The 21,857-nt window shown below is 50.5% G+C and overlaps 9 protein-coding genes across 9 annotated transcripts; 4 read left to right on the forward strand and 5 right to left on the reverse strand.

Moving 5' to 3' along the window:
• Nucleotides 1-216: 216 nt before the first annotated feature.
• N7511_010212 (F-box domain protein) lies at nucleotides 217-3,034 on the reverse strand (the record flags this gene model as incomplete). The annotated part of the gene is made up of 2 exons (XM_057132589.1): nucleotides 217-2,857; nucleotides 2,937-3,034. The coding sequence occupies 2 exons, from the start codon at nucleotides 3,032-3,034 to the stop codon at nucleotides 217-219; spliced, it is 2,739 nt and encodes a 912-aa protein (XP_056980577.1).
• A 539-nt stretch (nucleotides 3,035-3,573) lies between these two features.
• On the forward strand, nucleotides 3,574-5,880 carry N7511_010213 (putative C6 transcription factor; the record flags this gene model as incomplete). Its single annotated transcript, XM_057132590.1, has 5 exons — nucleotides 3,574-4,277; nucleotides 4,341-4,778; nucleotides 4,833-5,214; nucleotides 5,265-5,400; nucleotides 5,453-5,880. 5 exons carry the CDS (start codon nucleotides 3,574-3,576, stop codon nucleotides 5,878-5,880), a joined length of 2,088 nt encoding a protein of 695 aa, XP_056980578.1.
• A 396-nt stretch (nucleotides 5,881-6,276) lies between these two features.
• Nucleotides 6,277-7,936, reverse strand: N7511_010214 (protein translocase subunit TIM50; the record flags this gene model as incomplete). The annotated part of the gene is made up of 3 exons (XM_057132591.1): nucleotides 6,277-6,867; nucleotides 6,921-7,628; nucleotides 7,691-7,936. The coding sequence occupies 3 exons, from the start codon at nucleotides 7,934-7,936 to the stop codon at nucleotides 6,277-6,279; spliced, it is 1,545 nt and encodes a 514-aa protein (XP_056980579.1).
• A 435-nt stretch (nucleotides 7,937-8,371) lies between these two features.
• On the forward strand, nucleotides 8,372-9,253 carry N7511_010215 (uncharacterized protein; the record flags this gene model as incomplete). The annotated part of the gene is made up of 1 exon (XM_057132592.1): nucleotides 8,372-9,253. The coding sequence occupies one exon, from the start codon at nucleotides 8,372-8,374 to the stop codon at nucleotides 9,251-9,253; it is 882 nt and encodes a 293-aa protein (XP_056980580.1).
• Nucleotides 9,254-9,865: 612 nt separating this feature from the next.
• On the reverse strand, nucleotides 9,866-11,120 carry N7511_010216 (proteasome regulatory particle lid subunit RPN11; the record flags this gene model as incomplete). The annotated part of the gene is made up of 4 exons (XM_057132593.1): nucleotides 9,866-10,014; nucleotides 10,065-10,600; nucleotides 10,664-10,917; nucleotides 11,052-11,120. The coding sequence occupies 4 exons, from the start codon at nucleotides 11,118-11,120 to the stop codon at nucleotides 9,866-9,868; spliced, it is 1,008 nt and encodes a 335-aa protein (XP_056980581.1).
• Nucleotides 11,121-11,676: 556 nt separating this feature from the next.
• rpdA (histone deacetylase RPD3) lies at nucleotides 11,677-13,755 on the forward strand (the record flags this gene model as incomplete). The annotated part of the gene is made up of 4 exons (XM_057132594.1): nucleotides 11,677-11,859; nucleotides 11,922-12,222; nucleotides 12,274-12,815; nucleotides 12,865-13,755. 4 exons carry the CDS (start codon nucleotides 11,677-11,679, stop codon nucleotides 13,753-13,755), a joined length of 1,917 nt encoding a protein of 638 aa, XP_056980582.1.
• A 634-nt stretch (nucleotides 13,756-14,389) lies between these two features.
• On the forward strand, nucleotides 14,390-15,332 carry N7511_010218 (60S ribosomal protein uL14; the record flags this gene model as incomplete). The annotated part of the gene is made up of 4 exons (XM_057132595.1): nucleotides 14,390-14,403; nucleotides 14,573-14,623; nucleotides 14,871-15,195; nucleotides 15,300-15,332. The coding sequence occupies 4 exons, from the start codon at nucleotides 14,390-14,392 to the stop codon at nucleotides 15,330-15,332; spliced, it is 423 nt and encodes a 140-aa protein (XP_056980583.1).
• A 725-nt stretch (nucleotides 15,333-16,057) lies between these two features.
• N7511_010219 (uncharacterized protein) lies at nucleotides 16,058-17,923 on the reverse strand (the record flags this gene model as incomplete). Its single annotated transcript, XM_057132596.1, has 1 exon — nucleotides 16,058-17,923. One exon carries the CDS (start codon nucleotides 17,921-17,923, stop codon nucleotides 16,058-16,060), a length of 1,866 nt encoding a protein of 621 aa, XP_056980584.1.
• A 627-nt stretch (nucleotides 17,924-18,550) lies between these two features.
• N7511_010220 (putative polarized growth protein (Boi2)) lies at nucleotides 18,551-21,646 on the reverse strand (the record flags this gene model as incomplete). The annotated part of the gene is made up of 3 exons (XM_057132597.1): nucleotides 18,551-21,294; nucleotides 21,361-21,504; nucleotides 21,589-21,646. The coding sequence occupies 3 exons, from the start codon at nucleotides 21,644-21,646 to the stop codon at nucleotides 18,551-18,553; spliced, it is 2,946 nt and encodes a 981-aa protein (XP_056980585.1).
• Between the last annotated feature and the right edge of the window lie 211 nt (nucleotides 21,647-21,857).

The following is a 21,857-nucleotide window of genomic DNA, read 5'->3' on the forward strand; positions in this document are numbered from 1 at the left end:
AACATTAACTTACAGTAGTAAAAATTGTCCATTGGGGTACTCTTTGACTCTATCGATTTATGAGACCTGTGGTATGAAAATCCAACTCGCTGACTTTCATTTGTCCAAAATTTTTGTTTACCTTCTTTTTACTTGTAAGATAAGTACAATAAGAATGCTTCAGCGAAGGGATAAATTTGAAGTATGAAGCACGCAATGCATAAATGACAAACAATGCTACATGACAATGCACTTCCCCCGTCGCTTCCTCCCGCGCTCTTTGATTGTATGTTCATTCCAATCCTGGATACGACGTCTCCATTCCTCATTCTCAGGCGGTGGTAAGCTAGTAGGCTCGGTTGAGACCCGCCTACGGAACGACCTTTGCCTGTGAGGTATTTCGTGCTCATCGTCTGCTACTGTCTCCTGCACCTCACCATGCGGCTGTGGGATATGCAAGAGATTTGGAGACGACACCGAGTATGGGAAGTAGGCATCGCCTAGCGCAGATGCTCCTAGATATGGGAGGGGCATTGGATTCTCTTGAATGATCTGTTCCGCTGGATGCACGGCAAACGTGGGAGGTGCTTGGACTGCTGGGTGGTGATGTGCCAAAGATGCTGCTGTATCTGGGTATGGGGTTTGCTCTTCGGTTGATGGTAGAATATCATTGATGGATTGTTCTCGAGGCGCTGAGATAGTTGGGCTCTCGGATTGCTGGCTGAAGTAAAGATCGTCTCTTCCAATTGAACTACCCCTGCGCCTGGATCCAGTTAAATTACCCAGTCTTTGTAAAATGGCCGATTGTGGGCGTGGTCGAGTTGATACCGTCGGCCGTGCAATGCGAGTAGTTTGTGCTCGCTCAGGATGATTGACAGAGTCGTTGACAGCGTGTGGGCCTACCATATTTCTCGGAAGAAGGGTTCTAAGTAGATCATCTGGCAACGGTGCCTCTGTTTCCTGTTTATATGGAGGAGGTGGTGGTACCCAGTTATCGGTGTCACTTTCATGAGGAAGGTTTCGTCGACTGGGGGAGTTACGATAACGTGGATCATATCGCCCACGGGTGGATGCAGCTGCTGTAGCAGCGCGGTGAAGAACATCACTAGAGCGAGGTTGGGTGTTGTCGTATGGCAGATCGAGGGCATCGCCTCGAGATGTGTCAGCTGGCAAGGTAGGGCTTGTAACACTGAATCGACGGAAATGAAACGGCAATGCCCGACCATCTCGGGGAGCTGCTAATCGCTGATGACTAGCAGATGCGAAAGTTGTAGCGGTATCTCCACGGTGCAATCGTGTTCGTCTTCTTTCAAGTTCAACCTCGGTGTCCATAGAGGAGTCGGGCTCCCTGAGGATTTTGGGAGCCGTTTCTCCGACTTCAATATCAAGCTCCAATATTTCGCCATTGGTTGTACACCGTTCAAAATCCAGAAGAAGCACCCGACCACCGTCAACTGGGATATCCTCCTCGCCAAATATCTGTGGACGCACACCACCTGGAGCGACCGCGACAAGCCTACGGTAGTGTCGTTTGGTTTCTGTTGAACCAGTCGCTCGTACCCAGCGAGCAGATGTGACACCTTTCATGTCGGCTACATGGCGTCCACGAATCAATATTTTAGGTTGTTGAATGATCTTTTGAAGCTGCGCGAGGTTGTCACGAGGTGGGCGGCCTTCACAGTGATGTGTACCACCAAATTTAGTACCAGTGAGCTCATTTGGAGTGCCTGTAGCTGGAGCAGTAAGGTCCAAGCGTCCTGGTACTCCATAAATACACAGAGTGGAGTCTTGGAATCCCAAAGCAACAAGTTCTCCTGCATCGTCCGTGGCAGGTGCCATGCTTGGTTGCATCTCTCTTGTTTCGTCTGGGATAAATGGGCTGGCAAAATAGACAACCCCCGCATTCACATCGTTCAATCTCAGAGCCCTGAACGCTGCCAATTGGCTATCATAACCCATAACCCAATTCTCATCCGAATCCTCATGACCAGCAATGAGGCAAGCGTGAGTGCAACCGCGTGTGATCTCAGGGAAGAGAATTTGTGTTGTCCACATTCGCGAGTGAAGCTCTTCAGGCGAGGCGTCTGTTCCAGTCTCCGTGTAAAACGGTGCTGTGATCGCAACAACGCCATCTCGCTCGCAATCAGATGACGACCCGAGAAGCATTGATCCATCGGGGGAGAATGAAAGTCCATCGACACGAAGACAGCGCACCGCGCGGCGGTCTGTCGGCTTAGCATCCTCGCCCACAGCATAAACCTCGATGCTATCTTCAAAAGCCAATGCTAGAATGCTCCCTGTTGGTGAGAATGCGATGTCTCTCGGGGCATCATTCAGTGTAATCACTTGTATGTGGATAGCTTCATCGTCAGAGAGCTGGTAAATATGAACTCGATGCGTGGAAGACAAAACAGCAATGAGCGAGCCGTCATCCCGAACTGCGGCGCCCAGTGGTCTTCTCCGAGTCTGTAATTCATGCTTCACGGCGACTGGATCAGATGCTACATCCAATATGACAATGCGAGAGGAGCTGATACATAGAACCATTTGGCCATTTGCAGAAAAAGAAAATCGAAAAACTTCTCCTTGGGGAAATGCTGTGGAGGAGCTCATAGAACTTGAAATTAGCCTCACGAGGGTCTGTCGAGGCCGTAGAAACACGTCGAATGCATTTTGCCTGATCTCTTTCAAAAACAGACGCTTGAGATCAGTGAGGCTCTCCGTGTCAATTAAAGGATTGGCGCCATGAGTCCAAGAAAATGAGGGACAACGCGTCAGGTGATATGCATATAATGCCGGGGTATCGGATGCATGCTTCCACGTTTGATTTAGAAGAGCCAAAGATGCGAATGTATTAGCATCAGCGGCAAATAGGATGCTATCATTTGGATTAGAACGGTAGCACATAGCCAATCTCCATGTTGACATATGGGGTTTGGCCCCAAGTGAGGACTCACCGTTCAATCACATTGGCTGGGAGCCGATCGAACAACGCGTGCGAATCGGACGGAGAGTGTTGCAACTCGGGGGAGCCTTCGGGCAAGGAGGCCTCCATGGTCACCAACTAGATCTACGCGTGGTGAACATTGAGAAGTTGTTGTCTGAAGTTTATGTGGCTGTGCCCCATGAGGCAATGCGGGACGCCAGCGTTACAGCAATGAACTGATGCCGATCTAGATAAAAATAGCCTGGTGCCTGAGGCCACAGCAGCAATTATGTCAGATCTTATGTCAGCAGAATGAGTCAGCGGGTGAGTCAGCACCCCACACGCCCCGTGCAGTTTAGCTTCGATAAGGAAATGATGAGATTTCTCCGGATTGTAGCGACGAAGGCTGATCATTGCGTTCCAAGATGTGCTGCGCATAGCCCTGACTGATTTCTGGCCATTACCTTTAGTCATTGGCCCATTTACCTTCTATATTTGCCTCCCTTCTATGGCACATCCGGCCGTGTGCTTTTACCCCTCACCCAGACCAGCCGCTAATCGGCCGATTCCGAAACCACCCCGGACAGTAGCTTTTTTCTCCAAATCGCCAACTTTCGTGGCACTACACATCCTGCCGGCTAATTCGCACTCTGACTTGGGCGCGCATCATGTCGCCAGCTACAGTTCCAGTCAATTCCTCCTCCAAACTCCCATCCCCCGGGTTCAATGCCGGTGCACGACCATACCGATCTCACAAGGTTCGCGCCTGTGACCTGTGTCGCAAGCGCAAATCCCGATGCACCGTCGACATACCAGGTCAATCGTGTCTTCTGTGTCGCGTACAGGGGGCCGACTGCCACTACCAAGAAGAAGCTAATGCGGACGCTTCCGTGCTGAGTGCATCGGACACAAAAACGTGGCAAGGACCTCAAGCTTCGGATGCTCTTCCGGGACAGAAGCGCAAGCGCAGTCCCGATGTCGCTTCGCACCAGAATCATAATATGCCGGCCCGTCAACCAATCAACGGGCCTAGTCCACATGGGACTACGTCGTCGAGTGGTCGCCGAGGAAGCGACTCGCGGCGCAAAGACATGGATGATCCGCAGAATGAGTCTGTGCTCATTGTCGGGCCTATGGTTGCAGAAGATGCACAGGTGATTGAGAAGCACATGCCACCCGAGCGAGCCAGTCAATCCGAAGAACCCAAGAGTCACCCATACAATATTTACTCGAGCGATCCCCGGAAGCCAGTACTCTATACCACAATTTCGCGGCGGAGGAAGGGTATGCGGGTGGGAACTCCTCCCGGAGAGAATCAAAAGGAAGTGTTGGAACAAATACTCGGACCGTTCAAGCACGATCTAGTGAGGCTGTATGTACATGATATTCGCAGTGGGTAGAGACTTGGAGCTAACTCTATATTTTCTCCTGGCAGCTTCATCGATCGCTTCAATGTTTCGTTCCCCATATTTGACGGTGAACAATTTTGGGAGTCTTACATTGCTGAAGATCTACACGATCCTCCGGCCGCGCTAGTATGCCAGGTCTATTCGATGTCACTGGTATATTGGCAACACACCCCCAAGCTGGCTTGCCACCCAAAACCAGATGTTCGATATGCGGTCAACATGACTGTCGCCGCATTACATGAGGATTTCTCAGCTCCCGGACTATCTACTATCAGCGCCGCACTTATTGACCTGACTGGAAGACCTATTTTCTCGATGACTGGAAACGCTGTCAGCTGTGGGCGGATGTTGTCTTTGGCAAACTGTCTTGGTTTGAACCGTGATCCAAGCAATTGGAAACTTTCCCAGGCAGAGAAGGACCAGCGGAGTCGTCTCTGGTGGGGCGTAGTCATTCACGATCGTTGGTAAGTTTTTTTTCAACTATTTCAACCTATGTGGACAGATCTAACATCTAATAGGGGAAGTTTCGGCCACGGCGTACCACCCCAGATCTCCAAAAACCAATACGACGTGCCTCTACCAACCGTAGATGTCCTAGTCCCATCACATGTTCGCTCCACAGAGCGAGTGAGAGCAGCGCATTGCCATATCTACCTTTGTCGATTGACGGAGACCCTTGGCGAGCTTTTGCCACTGGTATATGGCCTACAGCATAAGCCCGCGCGTGAGACATCTAAGAAACTGCGACAGATCCGGACAGACTTAGATATGTGGGAAGACTCATTGCCAACTTGGCTGAGAGGCCCCGCAGTACATCCAGGAGAGCGCATATATGGAGCCTGCAGCTTACAGCTTGCTTTCTTGGCTGTCAAGATGCTTGTCAGTCGTGTCGAACTCAATGTAAGCAAGACAGCAACATTTCCAAAGTTCCAGTTCTAATATGGTTGCAGGAGGTCAACAATGCTGAAACAGATAATCCCGAGGCACGTCGTTATTTCCAAACAGAATGCAGAAGATCTGCAGAAGAAATTGTTGGTTTCATGACCTCGCTGCGAACAGATAACTTCAAGGAGTTCTGGTTACCTTGTAGGTTACACTCTTATTTTCATCCACCTCTCGAATCTAACATCCACTACAGACAGTGCATTCCACCTTACATCCACGGCCACATTACTAGTTCGCTGTGCATTCGAAACAACGGACAGCGAGGTCGCACGATCATGTCTCGCCAACGTCGAGACCCTGCGCACAGTCCTGCGCCGCGTACAAGAAGAAGAAGACTGGGATGTAGCAGACATGTGTCTCGACCACTGTGAGCGCATTATGCACCGACTCCCTGGAACTGGCGCAACAATGGACCAAGCATTCACCAACACAATGGCCGATAATGGGCTGGTCAACCCAGCCGCAATTTCACTGCCTGAGACACAGACAAACAACGACATCGTCGACGACATGATGTCGATCTCTAACACCTTTGGAACAATGGATGGCTTCCCCTTCGACATGACAGGAATTTGGGATGTCTCTGTGTTCCAGGATGTGAACCAAGATGTGAACCTGTGATATTGGCAGATTGGAAAACTCAACACGACCACTGCACTCATGTACTTCTAAAGATCGTTTCCGGCTTATTTTTTTATTTATCAACTATATACCCTGGGATCCAGAGTGAGCCCAACCAGCCAGCAGGAAACATGAAACATTATCAATCTCAGTCTTTTCTCATATTAAAACTTGTGACCAATATTTTGTACATCGAACCAAGAAACACATAGAATCGCTATTTTACAGTCGTTCCAAAAAAGAAATATGCCCAGAACGAACCCCAACCATCTAATGACCCGCTCCCTGCCCGTAAATAAGAAGTAAAAGGAAGTAGATACCGAAGAGGACGGGAAAGTGGGAGATGGTGGAAGCTGAATGCTTCACGTAGGGAAGAAGGTAGGTGGCTTGCGCCGATTACTGCTCCTTGGAGCCAGCACCGAACATGCCAGTGAAAGAGCCCTTCATGCTCTGCATCTGCTCCTGGCGAGCCTTCTCCTCTTCAGCGGCCATCTCAGCCAGCCACTTCTCGCCGTTCAGACGAATCTCACTCTCAACCATCTCGTAGTTCTTCTGGCCACGCTCGCGGATCTGATCCCAGAGCATCTTACCCTGAGCTAAGCCTTCCGAAGGAGAAGCCTCGCCGTCTAGAGTGCGGGTGGACTTCAGACCAAGTGCGGAGGCAAAGTTGCCCAGACCACGGTTGGGCTTCTTCTTCTGCTCCTCTGCGAGCTCCTTTTCGAAGCGCTCGCGCATGGCCTTCTCGCGCTTGGAGAACTCGACCGGAATGGAGCTGCCGTCGAATGACTTCAGCACAGTACGCACATCCTCAACACCCATACCGGCGAGGTACTCCAGGAAGGGAATCAAGGCGACAAGCTCCTTATCCTTCGGGTCACCGGTCCACTTGTCCAGGACAATGGCGTTCTCGGGTTGGTAGCGGGCGTGTTCCTCCTTGGTGTCGAGGAGAATCACCTTGGAAAGATCACGGTTCAGGTAGGCAAGATCCTGTGACAGAGTCAGAACTGGAATTAAGTTGTAAAGCGTAGAATTCAGCTTACCTTGATGTATTCACCATCCTTATAGCGGGTAGCCTCACGGAACAAGGGCCAACGGATAATACGGTATGGGTCGAGCTTGCGGAGAACCTGGTCGGCCATCATGCTGGGCACACTGGTGAAAAGGACGAGCTCGTAGTACTGGTTCAGGTAGCGGAGGAAGTAGTCGACGCCGGGGCGCTTGGCAACACGCCATCCATGCTCACGGCTCCACTCGCTGTGAACCAGGAGATCCTCCAAACTGAGCACCAAGGTGTAGGGTTGACGCATCTCGAGATCCTCATCTGGAAGAAGCTTGGGGAAAGCAGGGTCCTTGTAGTAGCTTGTGAGATCGCTCATACGAGCCTTGATACGGCTGTACCAGAGACCCAACCCCCATCCTGATGGGGTTTCGGGGTGAACGCGCTCCTCGTCTTCGGTCTCCCAGTTGCGGCCCAAGTAGCCCACACCGGCGACACCGGCAAGTAGCATCACTGCATACATTATGTTGGCCATGCGGGCCTTGCGGCGGTCGAGGGATGTCTCATAGCCGCCCTTGGGAATATCACCACCACCTCTGCCTTCCTCGCTGTACTCTTCTGACTGGGTAGGGTCTTCTGTAAGGTTCAATGGGCCCTTCTTCATGCGACCTTCGAGTTCGGCAGCCAGAGTCGACGGGATACCTTGTGTGAGATCGGGAAGAGGCTTCTGGTATGTTTGCTCGGCTTCGGGCTAATGGGACAATAGTTAGAGGGGTGTTCTTAACATGTGTTTGGATGCCATTGTCTTCTCACAGTTTCGGATGATTCGGCGGCCTTGGGCTCAGCCTTTGTGTCGAACTCGGGCTGCTCAGCAGCGAACTCCTTGGGGTTGGACCCCGGGGCCTTGAAGTTATTCGCTTTTGATGACTTCGCTCGTTGCTGGATACCCGGGGAAAGCTTGTAGGCGGCATATGGGGAGGCCCGCGACAGGGCCGATGCCCGGACAGCAGAGGCGAGAACGTTGGGCCTCGTCAGAGGCAGAACGGCGCGGCTAAGCATTGTGAAGATGGGAGACAACAAGTGTAGTAGGTGGAATTGATGCAGTTCGCCGTTAAAAGTCGTCGCGACTCGGTACGGCGGCGGACGCGATCCCTTCGCGCACTTTGCTTATATCGATCGCCGCGACTTGCGATTTCTCTTTTTCTTTTTTCCTATTAGAAAGTTCACCCAGACATAATTTGACCTATCAAGCACATTCTCTCTGCATGCCGGGTTGAATGAGCTGGGGAGATCAAACGAAGATCTTCTTCTATCCCACTCACCAAGAGCGCAGCATAGGTTTTCTCCAGTGAAGCTGCGCTCCGATTGTGGGACACAATTCTCTCCTTTAAAACATTTTCTGTCATTTTTACACAACTTGCCTACCATAAATGAATGGGATGAATTATGAACTCCAAAACTAGACCTATCGCATAGAATCTATACATATTCGCCATGGGGCTGAAGAAGCAGCAGCTCCAGTTCGAGGAGGAAATCCTCTCAGATATCGAATCGGAGCCAGAACTCCCACGTCGTCTACGATCCTTTCCGTTCTTCGAACTACCCTCCGAGATCCGTCTGCGCATCTATCATTTCCTCTTATTCACGCCAGCTCGGAAGAGTGCGTTGCAACGCACTGGTAATGTCGGAGCCTCCGCGAAGAAGAGCAAGCCGTTATCGCCGTCCTCACAACGAGTCGCACTGTTCCTCGTCTCTCGAAAGGTACACGATGAAGCCACACACTACTTTTACTCGACCCAGACATTTCGAGTATTCCCGGTGCAGGACTTTTTGAAGATGCCCACCCTCCGCGCCTTGCCTCGTCGCCACCGGCCTTCAATCACAACGATCGAGCTGATTGTCGGCTCAAGCTGGACTGCGCCACCGCGAAATTGGATCGTGAATCAAGGATTAGGGTTACACGACATGCACCTTGCCCGCACGCTCAAGGTTTTCGTGCAGTGTGACCCGTCTCACCCTGTATTCGAGGGTTTCCGAATCTCCGAGAACTTCTATACAGACTTTTGCGGGGACCTCCTCCATAAGATACTGGAACGACTTCCTGGTTTAGTTCAGGTTGAGTTCGATGCATGGCCCTCAGTGGAGAAGCATGGACCTTTAATGACACGCTTGCTTGCCGAGACTCGCCATGTGCAGAAGAAAGTCCTCTGGGGCCCTGACAGAGGATGGACGGATTGGGATGACAATCAGAAAGATCAGCGCAAGAAAATCACCAAGAATGACGCAGACGCGGCCTTTGATGGTCTCCGTTCTCACCCTCCTGATGCTCTCGAAGGGTTGGCGAACTCTCTTCAAACCATCACTTTGGAATCTTGATAGTCTGGTGTACGATTGAACTGACATGCGCCACTCCAACTTACGACATTTTTTATCTACAGTATACATTGCGTGGCTTGCATAGATTGCATCTAAAGGCAGAGCCTAGATTTAGAAGCCTCTTTTGTCCTTGCCACCTACCTCGTTTGTTTAGGTGTTTTCTGGGGCGTTTTTGGGCACTGTTTTACACTTTACAAATATGATGTCTTCTACGAATAAGTCCTATATTATTTTTGGTTCCTAGAGATATAAGCTAAATCTTGCTGTTTTCCTTACAATAACGTCATTTTCTAAGCTCTACGCATGTTAAGTTATAGCAAGTGAATAGGCCACGCACGTAATGGCGTGCGGGCGTTGATTCATGTACTTCCTGACTTAACAATGGATGATTTGAATAATTACAGGGGTTCGACGGAATAAGGGAATTTACTACCGAGTATCAAAAAATTACTAACCTGGAGTAAATTGGGTGGATTTAGTTCATTGATGGTCTACATAGTGTGCAAGGTCATATGGCATGCAATTCGTACATATAAAACCATGCAGTCCTCAAAGGAAACCAAGATATCATAATTAGAGCGTTTCTGTAGCATTCGTCCACTTTCTAATCCTTTAGAGATCTTCGTCCACTTCCATGACAGCACCGTGACTGTTGTCTTTGGAGGATGATTGCCGCGCCACGGAAGCTTCCTTATCAATCATCTGCCTAGAGACGGCGACGATGTTATCTTCAATCAATTTCTGACTCACGTCCTCGATATCTGCGAAATATTAGTTATTTGATCTTGGTTGATATGGCACAGGGACTTACGCTTCTTGGGGTCAACCTTGCCGACATATCTCGTCTTCAACTGATCCTTGCTCAGCTCGGTCTCTTCCTTGATACGCTTCTCATAACCCTCTGCAAGAAGAACGAGCTGTTTCATGGCCTCCACATTGTGTTGACCCTCCTCGTGGAAGTCACTCATGTCCAAGGCCTCAGTCCATACGTGCTTGTGAAGGTTCATCAACATGTTTTCCTCCAATCCTGTCTTGCGGTAATCGATGGCAATGCTGTAGTAGTGACGGTTGAGGCCGTGAATGAGAGCCTGGATCGAAGGCTTGTTGAGATGACCCAAGTTGGATGTAGTCTGGCGGGGCTCCTGGCCCATTACCACGGTCTGAGGCTGAATGAGACGGAATGCATCAATGACAACCTTGCCCTTCACTGACTGAATGGGATCAACGACAACGGCGACGGCACGAGGTGTGAGTTGTTCGAAGGATTGCTGAGTGTTGATATCGACCGAAGAGAGCCAGCAGCCGAAACCAGGATGCGAGTGGTACCAGCCAACAACAGTTTCTGGCCTGTGCAGATCTTGAATTAGTACCAAGTTCTATAGAAACCAATTTTTGAGGCCGATAACTTACCGTCCCGTTTGTCGGAGCATCTCCATCATCTTGGTCTGGAACACAGGGTCCACAGCCTCAACACTGACACCAGTACCGCTCTGGGGCATGGCAAAGACATCCACAACGCGAACTGTATACTCGTCGACAAACTCGCCCAGCATAAGACCCATGACTTCCATTGGAACGCCTGCGCGGCCGTGTCGTAGCATCTTCAACAGAGCCAAGGAGGAGATGTGGACGGTTTCGGAGTTATCAATCAGGTTCGGTGTGTCCTATAATCATACCCATTAGTATTGAGTGGTTTAAAAGCATTGAGGGTAAAGCTGATGCTGCGCTCATGGTGCCGCTCAACAAGGAGCTTCGGTAGATAGACACATGGCGAGATCGGGGTAATCGTCTGACTTACACCACCAGGGGCACCTCCGCCCATGCCCATGCCCTGGGCGGCTTGGAGCATCCGGTTAAGGCGATCCATGATTTCTAAGTAAGATCGGACACGATTCGATGAAACGAGAGAACAAGAGATAGCTTCCTAGTTGGAAGCTCCGGGAGGATCGAGTTTCTTCAGCGATTTGAACGGGTAAGAGACTCTCTGAGGGCAACTATTTAATAATGCCAGTAAAGACTAGACGGATGTTGCAATATTCACCAGAAGCCAGAAAGATAGAAAAGTGACGAAGGCGTGTCGGTGATGAGCAAGCAGTGGTAGCTTTGCCTGACGAAGGCGGTGAGGGTTTCTGTCGGCTTTGGCTCCTTCCCACGCGGTGATTCTCTCCAGTCTCCCTCCATCTTTCGTCGAGTTGGACTATGACCGATTTGACTTGTTGTGTTTAGTCCTGCTGTCTGCTATTCACTTCAATCTGGTGACTGGGTGCCCTTTGCATTCTGCTCTCTTGGGAGTATTCTCTGCATTGCGCCTTCAATTCTCCTAACCGCATACTTCCTGCTTGCTTTCCCCATTCCCCCAAGTCCTATATTTCTCGAAGCTCACTCCCCCACTTCCCTCGTTTTTCTCTCGGTCATCTTGCGCCATGGCTGCAGAACCTATCTCCAATACCCTTCTTGGTTCCAAGAACAAGAAGGTCGCCTACTTTTACGATTCTGATGTGGGCAACTATGCGTACGTTTCGGGTCACCCCATGAAGCCCCATCGCATTCGTATGACACACAGCCTCGTTATGAACTATGGTCTGTACAAAAAGATGGAGATCTACGTGAGTCGTGCCTTCCCTTGTTCTTATCTGTCAAACCCATTGCTAACGCGCAAATCCGTTAGCGCGCCAAACCTGCTTCGAAGTATGAAATGACACAATTCCATACCGATGAGTACATCGATTTCCTCTCCAAGGTTACGCCAGATAACATGGATCACTTTTCAAAAGAACAAAGCCGGTATAACGTGGGTGACGATTGTCCTGTTTTCGATGGTTTGTTTGAGTTCTGCGGAATCAGTGCCGGAGGCAGTATGGAAGGCGCTGCACGTCTGAACCGCAACAAGTGTGATGTTGCTGTTAACTGGGCTGGTGGTCTGCATCACGCCAAGAAGAGTGAAGCAAGTGGCTTCTGTTACGTCAATGGTAAGATATTCGAAGTTCAGGGACCGTTCTGATTAAATTGACACTCAATAGATATTGTTCTCGGAATTCTCGAACTGCTTCGTTTTAAGCAGCGTGTCCTATATGTTGATATTGATGTTCACCACGGTGATGGTGTCGAGGAGGCTTTCTACACGACTGATCGTGTCATGACAGTCTCTTTCCACAAGTACGGCGAGTACTTCCCGGGTACCGGTGAGCTCCGTGACATTGGTGTCGGTCAGGGCAAACATTACGCAGTTAACTTCCCTCTTCGTGATGGTATTAATGACACCTCATACAAGAGCATCTTTGAGCCTGTCATTAAGAGTGTTATGGAGTGGTACCGTCCGGAGGCAGTGGTTCTGCAATGTGGCGGTGACAGTCTTTCAGGTGACCGTCTAGGCTGCTTTAACCTAAGTATGCGCGGACATGCCAACTGTGTTAACTTCATCAAGAGCTTTGATCTACCAACATTGATTCTTGGCGGTGGTGGCTACACCATGCGCAATGTGGCCCGAACATGGGCTTATGAGACTGGTATTCTGGTTGGCGAAGGTCTTGAGTCTGAACTTCCCTACAACGATTATTACGAGGTAAGAGAATTTTCCCTGCTATGGACGAGTTGATCCTAACCCAGCTCAGTACTTTGCACCTGATTATGAGCTTGATGTACGGCCTTCCAATATGGACAATGCAAACACCAAAGAATATCTCGATAAGATTCGCAATCAGGTCGTCGAAAATCTCAAGCGCACGGCATTTGCTCCTTCAGTTCAGATGACAGATGTGCCACGGAACCCGATCTTGGATGGCATGGACGACGAGGCCGATGACGTTCTGGATGACCTCGATGAAGATGAGAATAAAGACAAGCGGTTCACTCAACGGCGCTTCGATCAATACACCGAGAAGGCTGGTGAATTGAGCGATAGCGAGGATGAAGAGGAAAACGCTGCCAACGGCGTTCGTCGCCAGCCAGGTGCCATCCGCCGCCGCAACCAGGTCAATTACCGTAACCTTGAGCCGGACTCCGGGCTAGACAGTGGCATGGCCACCCCACAAGACGCCTCATCTGCAGCTGATGGTGAAATGGATTCCACGCTTGATGCACAGATGGCTGATGTTCCCCGCCTCGACCCAGAGGCCACTTCTGCCCCTCAAACTGAGGATACCCCCGCAACTGATGCCGATCGGATGGTGTTGGAGACTGATGAACAAGGGGCCTCGACGACCTCTCAGTTTCAGTCCCCGGTGCCTAATGATGAAGACACAATGATGGAAGATGCTGCCCCCGGACCTACTGCCTCAGAGCAAACACCAGCTGAGGGTGACAGTAAGCAGAATGAGGAAACAATTCCTGCTCAAACCTCCGCTCCTCCTGCCAGAATTCAGTCTCCCGCAAATGTGGCCGCTGAGCCTACCAGTGAGATGGCTGAGGCGCCCTCAGCTGAGGCATCTGCGCCCACTGTGGGTACTGACGCCAACAAGGAAGAGAAATCGGCATCTACTGAAGAATTCAAGAAGGAGGAGTAATAAGCTGTGTGACACAAGGCAAGAATATCGGATCTGGCGCAACGGACAAAGGCAGAAGGTGTTATCGGTTTACAGCGTGCTCGTATCTTGCTTGACACTGGGGGCATTATCACTCGTGGCGGAATGGCAATTGGGTTGAATCAGATTGAGAGTCTTGCATCCCACGTCTTCATTGACAGTTCCAACTTGCTCGACGGGCTGCTTCTCCAAGGGCTGCTCAAAATGAAGGAATTGGTTTACCTTGATCATTTCCCCGTGCCTATTTTTTTTTTCTTAGTTTCTTCCCCTGGCTTTTATGATTGCAATATGACGAGTAAAATATTCCCCAATTGTTTCTCACATGCTCATAGTAGGACACCGTAGCTAGTACAGTATCTACTCAGTATCACCGGAGTACAGATATCATTGATGCCTGAGGCCCAAGGGCGGTGATTACCGCTAGCCCAGATGGGGTTAGCATTAGGGCACAGTGGTGGGGTACATCCACCAATCACATAATAGTGCCAAGATTTTACGCACTTTGCCCACTAAGCGAGAAAGCACACCTCCAGTTTGGAACCTCGTCGTCCGGAACTCTCGACCTCTTGTCGCCAACCTTTTTCACCCAACTTCGTCTTCGTGATACCTAGCCATCATGTCTAAGAGAGGGTGAGTTTACCAACAACTACATTCCTTGAACCATTCGATTCCGAACGACACAAGCCTGCGGAGGAGGAGATCGAAAATCTGTTGAACGTCCACCTTGTGTCGAGAGGATAGAATGACGGATTGGAAGCGAAACCGACAAAACAGAACAGTCGTGCTAACAGTTGAATAGTCGTGGCGGTGCCGCCGGCAACAAGCTGAAGATGACTCTCGGTCTGCCCTGGTACGTCTTCAAATTTCTTATCGTCTAGTGTACCTCGAATGCGCCTCCATGTCCGCCGGATCCCACAGTCGTCTCGTCGATCAATATTCTCGAATACACCCAGCATCGATAGAAACCAAAGACAAGACCGGCGGACATCGAGGAAAGAGAAAAAATGGAACTCTATTCCATCACTCAGCATTGGGGAACGCACGACGCAACAAAATTGGAAGAACAGAAAACTAACGGATCCGTTTTCGTCGAATAGTGGCGCCGTGATGAACTGCTGCGACAACTCCGGTGCTCGCAACTTGTACATCATCTCCGTCAAGGGTATCGGTGCCCGCCTGAACCGTCTCCCCGCCGCCGGTGTTGGTGACATGGTCATGGCCACCGTCAAGAAGGGAAAGCCTGAGCTCCGTAAGAAGGTCATGCCCGCTGTCGTTGTCCGCCAGAGCAAGCCCTGGCGCCGCCCCGACGGTATCTACCTGTACTTCGAGGACAACGCAGGTGTTATCGTCAACGCCAAGGGTGAGATGAAGGGTTCCGCCATTACCGGTCCCGTCGGAAAGGAGGCTGCTGAGCTTTGGCCCGTACGTTCACACCCGTCTGCTGCAAGGACTGGATCACTTGACACGATCCATTTCCTTGTCATGCACCACTTCTCATTATCGCATCAAGCTAACACATCTCACAGCGTATTGCCTCCAACTCCGGTGTCGTCATGTAAAGAGAGCAAAAACCGAATTTTAAAGAAAAAGAACGATACCAAACCTCAATCTGTTCGGGACCTGGAACGCGGTGCATATGAGACCATAGGATTAAAATGGGATAGCGGACATGTCGTGTCCATATTGACGACGAAATCCAACTGTTTTTATTCTTCAAGCTGGTCTTCCTCCCTTCCATCTTCGTGTTTTCTCCCTCCCCCTCTCTACCTTAACTGGCGACTCTCGGAAGTATTACTTTTGAAAAAAAAAAATCCTATCTCTTTTTCAATTGCCTAGACTTCCTTGCGCATCATTTCTTCTCTATTCAGAGGGTCGTCAGTTGCTTGACAATTTGTGCTGGGTTATTTCTTCTGTGTCTCTTTGTTCTCGTTTTTGGTATCGAGCAGATTTATGAACTCTGATATGACCACCAAATGGCCCTGTAATTGTCCTGTCATATATTGTAGTGTGGACGCATCGTAGTTGTCCTTGGTCTGCCACGGCCCAGACTTCATAGAAACTATGAGTGACTGTCCTCATTTTGACAAGTCTCGCCGATATATCTTGGACCGGGCTGACGAGGGACGCAATACGATATTTATTCGCAGCAAGGTATATATATATCTCTCAATGTTAACATGATATTGATAAATTTAATCGCGATACATATTCACAAGGGAATGTCTGATGATGATATTGATACAGTACATTAAATCACAAAAGTCCCCAAGTTCACACCAACCAACTACCTCGTCTGTTCATCGATCTTCGAATCGTCCAACTGAACATTCGAAGACTTTCGCAGAGACAGCTTCTCATCCTTCTCATCAGACTGCACACGAGTAGCAGCAGTCACTTCGACATCCCCAGACGCAATGAGTCCAAGCAAGAACCAAGCAAGCGCCACACCAAGTGTTACAAGCCCAAGAATATGGATAGCCCACCAGACATGCTGCACCCCAGCAGGGCACATAGCGATCTCGTAGTTCCATCGACCAAGAGCCTGATCATACCACGCCGAAAGAAGACCAGCATTACCACCAAATTCACCCATCATCGAGCGAAGAGTCACCTCGCGAATTGAAGGATCATCAATATGCGAACCCCCCTCAAAGCGCTTAGCCGCCCAGCTCCAAGACTGAGCGCTCTGATCACTTTCTGTCTTCTCTTGACCATCTGCCCCTGCCTTCGAAGTGCGGTTGACATAATGAACGGCATCACAACCAGGGTGGTCATGCCCCGTGAGGATAAGTCCATTTCGACCTTGTCCACCGATAGGTGCACGCTGATCACCACTCATTCCAAATATACCCTGCAGGACACCGCCAGCACTAAGCGTATCACTGATATGGTTCTGTTCTTTGAGTCCACTTTCTCGCCAACGCGGGATTCCATCGGGTCCGTCGTCATCCTCGGATTCATGGAACGAGAAGTATGGACCGTCGGTGCAGATACCATCTTGTTTGTGGAGAGGCAAATGCGTCAAAAGGAGTGTAAAAGCCGACTGGTCCTCGACTGGCGCGAGCCTGTGCGCAATCAGCTCGTTTAAATAGGAATATGTCTGGTCTTGAACAACCGACGACAGCGCAGGTGTATCGAACATGAGAGAATTGAGGTTGATCAGATGCAGAGTAGGCGTAACAACCGCATCTGGAGCAGAGGATGAGGAGGTGCCCGAGACATTCACAGGAGGATGTTCGAATTTCAAATCCCAATTCGCACGACCAAACACTCTCTCAAAGCGTTCCATGCGCTTCTCATCGATATCACCCGCATACCCGATATCATGATTCCCAGCAATATTAATAATCCTCCTCGCCCAAGCTGGGTCTCCTTGCGCACCGAGCAATTCAACCGGCGGCGTAGCTTTATCTTGTTTACTTGCGCCAATAGCACCGGTCCTCGTGAGATTATCATCCACGCGCTCCCCGCCGCGGAAAACACGATCCCAGTACCTGTGTCCGCGCCGCGCGAACTCCTCATTGGAAATCCATTGACTGCCTACTAGATCTCCCAGGACGGTTGTGTGTGTTGGGCGCGTCCACCAGAATAATGTGCGGTAGATGTGTGCTAGGTAGAAGTCGTTGCCGAAGAGGTCGAGGCGTTTTAAAACCGATTTGAAAGCGCGGGGAATGTCTTCTTTTGCTAGCTCGCGTAGCCCGGTTGTTATGTTTGAGATGACTGCTTCGTGTAAGAAGGCTTTTGGCAGTGAGGTTTTGGGGTTGGTCGAGGCTGTGGCATTGCCGATTGATTCTTGGATGGCGCACCAGTGGAATTGAATGCGGGGGTATAGTTCGTATTCCGGGAATGGGAGGGAGGTGTCGCCTTCTAATTGGGGGTCTGCAAGGACTAGGAGTCTGAAGATTGCGGGTTCGGTGGTTGGGTCTGGAGTTGACGGTGAGATGCCGAGGTGTTGGAGGAAGTTATTCAGGACGGCATTTTGGTAGAATCGGTTTGTCGATGACTTATTATCCGATCTGGAGGTGTGCGTGTTTGGTAGGGGAAAGGCGCAGCCATTGAAGACGGGGTAGAAATAGAGGTAAACAGTGGCGGTGACTGTGACTGGGAGGAGGATCGCAAGTGTGCGCGACAGCAGCCACCGGAGGGACATGGGGGGTTTTTATAAAATGACAGACAAGGATAAGAATGTTATAAGGTCATATACAGCATCGTGGATTTAGCAAGGTTGGAGGGAAAAGGAAAGGAGAAGGAGAAGGAGAAGGGACCAAATCGAAGTGATTGGGGCTAATCGATAACGATAAGGAACTATAACACTAGGATCCAAGCGCCAAACTCGAAACTCGAGACGCGATTGCGAATGGCATTGATCTCATACATGACAAGTGAATGATATTGAATACTTAGAAGAGATAATAGGACCGACAACAATACTATTAAGCTAATCTATCTACAATATACGTAATTAGGGCAAAAAGAGACGCTCATCACCAAGCCAGCACAAACTCAACTTCGTATCATAAGCAAATCAATCGTATAATCTCACATCCCTCGAGGCCAGTCTCCGTAAGGGAAGATGGCCCGAGTCAAAGAAGAGAAAGAAGTCTGAGCGAGGGGTATATCACATCAAACGCCAGCAAAAGGGAAACGTATAGCGACAAATGACAAAAGCAGAACATGAAAGGGGGGGGATAAGGTGGTTAATAGCTGGAAATAGCAGCTAGAGGAGACAGAGATGCAACAGAGATCACAAAGAAAATCGAATCCAGTGTACAAGTCTTCACTTGGATTCAGTCTTGGCCAACGGATCAGGGAACAACGGAGAGCCCAATGCTTCAAAACCATCCAATGTCGGGGTATCAATGCCATTCTTTTCAGGCTCGCCTGGACTGATCTTAGCGTCATCAAAAGAGTTGGTACCCGAGGACTGCGCGTTGGACAGATTGAGGCCATCAATCTGTAGACCATTTTCTTCCTCTTCCTCGTTAATTGTTTGCTCTGCCTTGGGCTTGGAAGCAGACATCAGCTCTGGCGGTCGCTGGTTCATGGCCTGCGCTTGTTTGAGACTGATAGTCTTTTGCTTGTTGGTGCTTTCCACGGCTTGACCCAGATCGCGCTCGATTGTTGCTTTCATCAAGGCTGCCATCCACAAGCGACCTTGTTGAACGTTGTCCACTTGGAAATAATGGGTGGCGGGCTTGGTGAATTGCACGGTACGAGAGTTGTTTGTCTTGGGAGGAACGAGTTTGAAGAAGAACGGACCACTGCTGTCCTTGCTGGTGAGAGATTGAATTGCAGAGGGGGAAATGAGCTTAGTGCCAGTAGTGCCGTCTTCAGCGGTGTGACTGGCATTGGCGTTGGCAGGCAGTGCGGTTGAGCCGGTGATAGTTGCATGCAGGGCGATTATAGGGTCTTGATCCGCCCGAAGGACGCGGTGGGCGGTGATATCAATCAAGCCTCTTTCCTCGGTATCGTCCTCGGAGTAATAGTAGGACAGGCGACGACCACGGAGAACAAACAGACGGGGTTTCCAAGTCGTCATCAAGTTGGAGGATCGCTTCTTCATCCATCCGCTGTATTCGCAGCCATCCATCTGCTCGCCTGGGGTCTTCTTCTCAAGACCACGAGTATAGGCGCTGGTCTCTTTCTTGGACTTGACGGTCCGAGGACGGATTTGGAATCCGTTGGGGTCAGTCGCCTTGCCAGACCCATCTGTGCTATGCCGTTCCGAGCTCTTCGACGTCGCTGATGGAGTTGTGGATCCGGTGCGGGCGGAAGTGGGATCGTAATCGCGCGGCGAGACAGGCGCAGAGGTGTCGAGCTTCTTTCCAACAACATCGGAGATAGCACGGAGACCCATTGCTCGCCGGAATTTCGGGCCCGCATTCTTCAATGGCTGGAACTGCGAGGAAGAGGAACGAGCACTTCCATCCGAATCGGTCTTGGCTCGAGGGGCAAGGGGAGCAAAGTTGGAAAAGAAGCCGCCTGTCTTGCTTTCGGCCACTGGAGACTGAGCGCCGGCTCCACTTCCTGACATACGAGTGCTCAAGCTTCGCAATCGACTCTTTGGTGGCGTCCCATGATAAGCCTGAGCAGCAGTGGAAACATGCTTTGAGGCGTCACGGATTGAGTCAGCACTACCAACGCGAGAGTGGCGCTTCCCGGCGGTTTTGACCCGATACGGTTCATCAGCATAGCTGGACTTCCGTGAATGGTTCATGCTACCAGTGGCAGAACTGCGTTTCTGAAGAACGCGACGATTTCGGCGACTGTCAACCTCCGTCCCTGAGAAGTAACCTCGATCCAAGTCATCCACCTGATCAGGAGTGGTGGCGTAAGAATTGGTGAACGAGCCTGAGTCAGCGGTCATCGGTCCTCGGAAGCCTGAAGTGCCCAAAGCTGTTCCTGGGCGAGCGGGTAATGTTTGTGGACCAGAGTTGAGCGTCCAAGAACGGTCAAACGATGGCTTCTTTTGATGATGGCCATCGGGCATGCCACGCTGGGTGGCATCAATGGACGAATGACGACGCGTATGATTGAGTTCACGGATTGATGCCGCAGAAATCCTCCTCGGGGAATCATGACTATAAGGAGGAGTTATTGGCGAGCTATTGTTGCCCGTCAGTCGTGGGTGCTGTGCCGGAGCAGAGACCCGGGGATGTTGATACCCTGCGCCATGCTTTTCTGAGAGTGTCGGAATCCGCGGAAGAAGTGGGCCAGTATGTCCCGCACGAGACAATGTGCGCTCATCCGGAGGGCCTGAGGCGCTCGAGACAGAACCTCTTTGGCCTTGCTGTTGACTCAAACCCTTAATGTCCTCTTGGAAGACTTTGATCTTGTGCCATGTTTTCAGGCGCTTGCCCATGACGCCAAAGTCAAATTCCTTCATAAAAATGAAGTCCTGATCCATGTCCAAAAGAACATCTCCGGTGATTTCCTGCTCCTCAAAGATGTCACAATGGTTTGAATCAATGCCGAGCGCACGCAAGTGCCGCGCGGTCTCTGCCTGACCCCATTTCCGCACTTGTGTCTCACTGGGCAGGTTCCTCTCCTCATCATCAGTCTCATGTCCATTGATATAAGACGCCCGATGATCAAGATGACTGCTGTACTCGCTACCTGAATCATTGATAGTTTTGTGGTCTTGTGTCGACACGCTATGGCGCGGAGTATTCATATCCGTAATGTGTTCATCGATGACGCTCAATGTCTCATTCATCACTGGGCTTTCTTCCCCATTCATGTGATTATCGATAGGGCTGCGGAACGCTTGCTGAATGTCCGCGGCCAGGCTGGGCCGAGGTAGCGGAGATGATGCTGATCGCTGCTGCGTGGGAGAATCGAGTTGCGGCGATTGCATGTTGGTGATGCTGACATGGCGCGAGGCCTGAGGAGTGGACTGGCCACTGCCAATTGAAGCAAATGCTGAATCTGAGGAGCTCACGGATTCCAATTGCGTCGGCGATTCCAGCAGCACGGGTGACTCGGCCAAGCTCTTCTTGGACGTGGAAGCTTTGGTGAAGTCTGTTGCGCATGTTAGTTTTCAGTTCTTCCCCGACTTTCCACCATTCACGCTCCACATGCACCTACTGGCTGGAAAGAGGCCTGTTTTCCCGGTGCGCAAGTTTTCGCCCAAGTACCAGGCATCGCCAAACTCATCATCCAACTCGACCAATCGAATCTGATCACGTGGTGCCATCACCAGTTCATCCTCCCCACGTCCATTGAAGCCATCTAGATCCGAGAGTCAACACGCAGCTCTGGGGCAACTGACCGACTGGGCGCGTGCGCCACGTCGTCGCACAAGGCGTCACTTACGAATGACTTCCAGCATGTCACCGGGGCTTAGACCCCGGGGTGGTCCCATAGTAACCATTTTCGCACGATGTGATGATTTCCCGATTTCCCGATTTCCCGATCGCGATGAGCTCAAGAAGATAGGGCAAAAGGCGAGAAACTAAGATCAAAAGTCGCAAGTCGGGCGCGAGCGCCCTCGCGGGAAAACAGAGAAGATACCGGGAACAGATGTGGAATCTTAGCAGATCAGAAAAGGGAGAGAATGTTGAGGTCGAGGAATCTAGCGCATT

The sequence above is a fragment of the Penicillium nucicola genome (assembly GCF_028828085.1).
Source record: "Penicillium nucicola strain IBT 29836 chromosome Unknown utg000010l, whole genome shotgun sequence".
Taxonomy (NCBI): Eukaryota; Fungi; Ascomycota; class Eurotiomycetes; order Eurotiales; family Aspergillaceae; genus Penicillium; species Penicillium nucicola.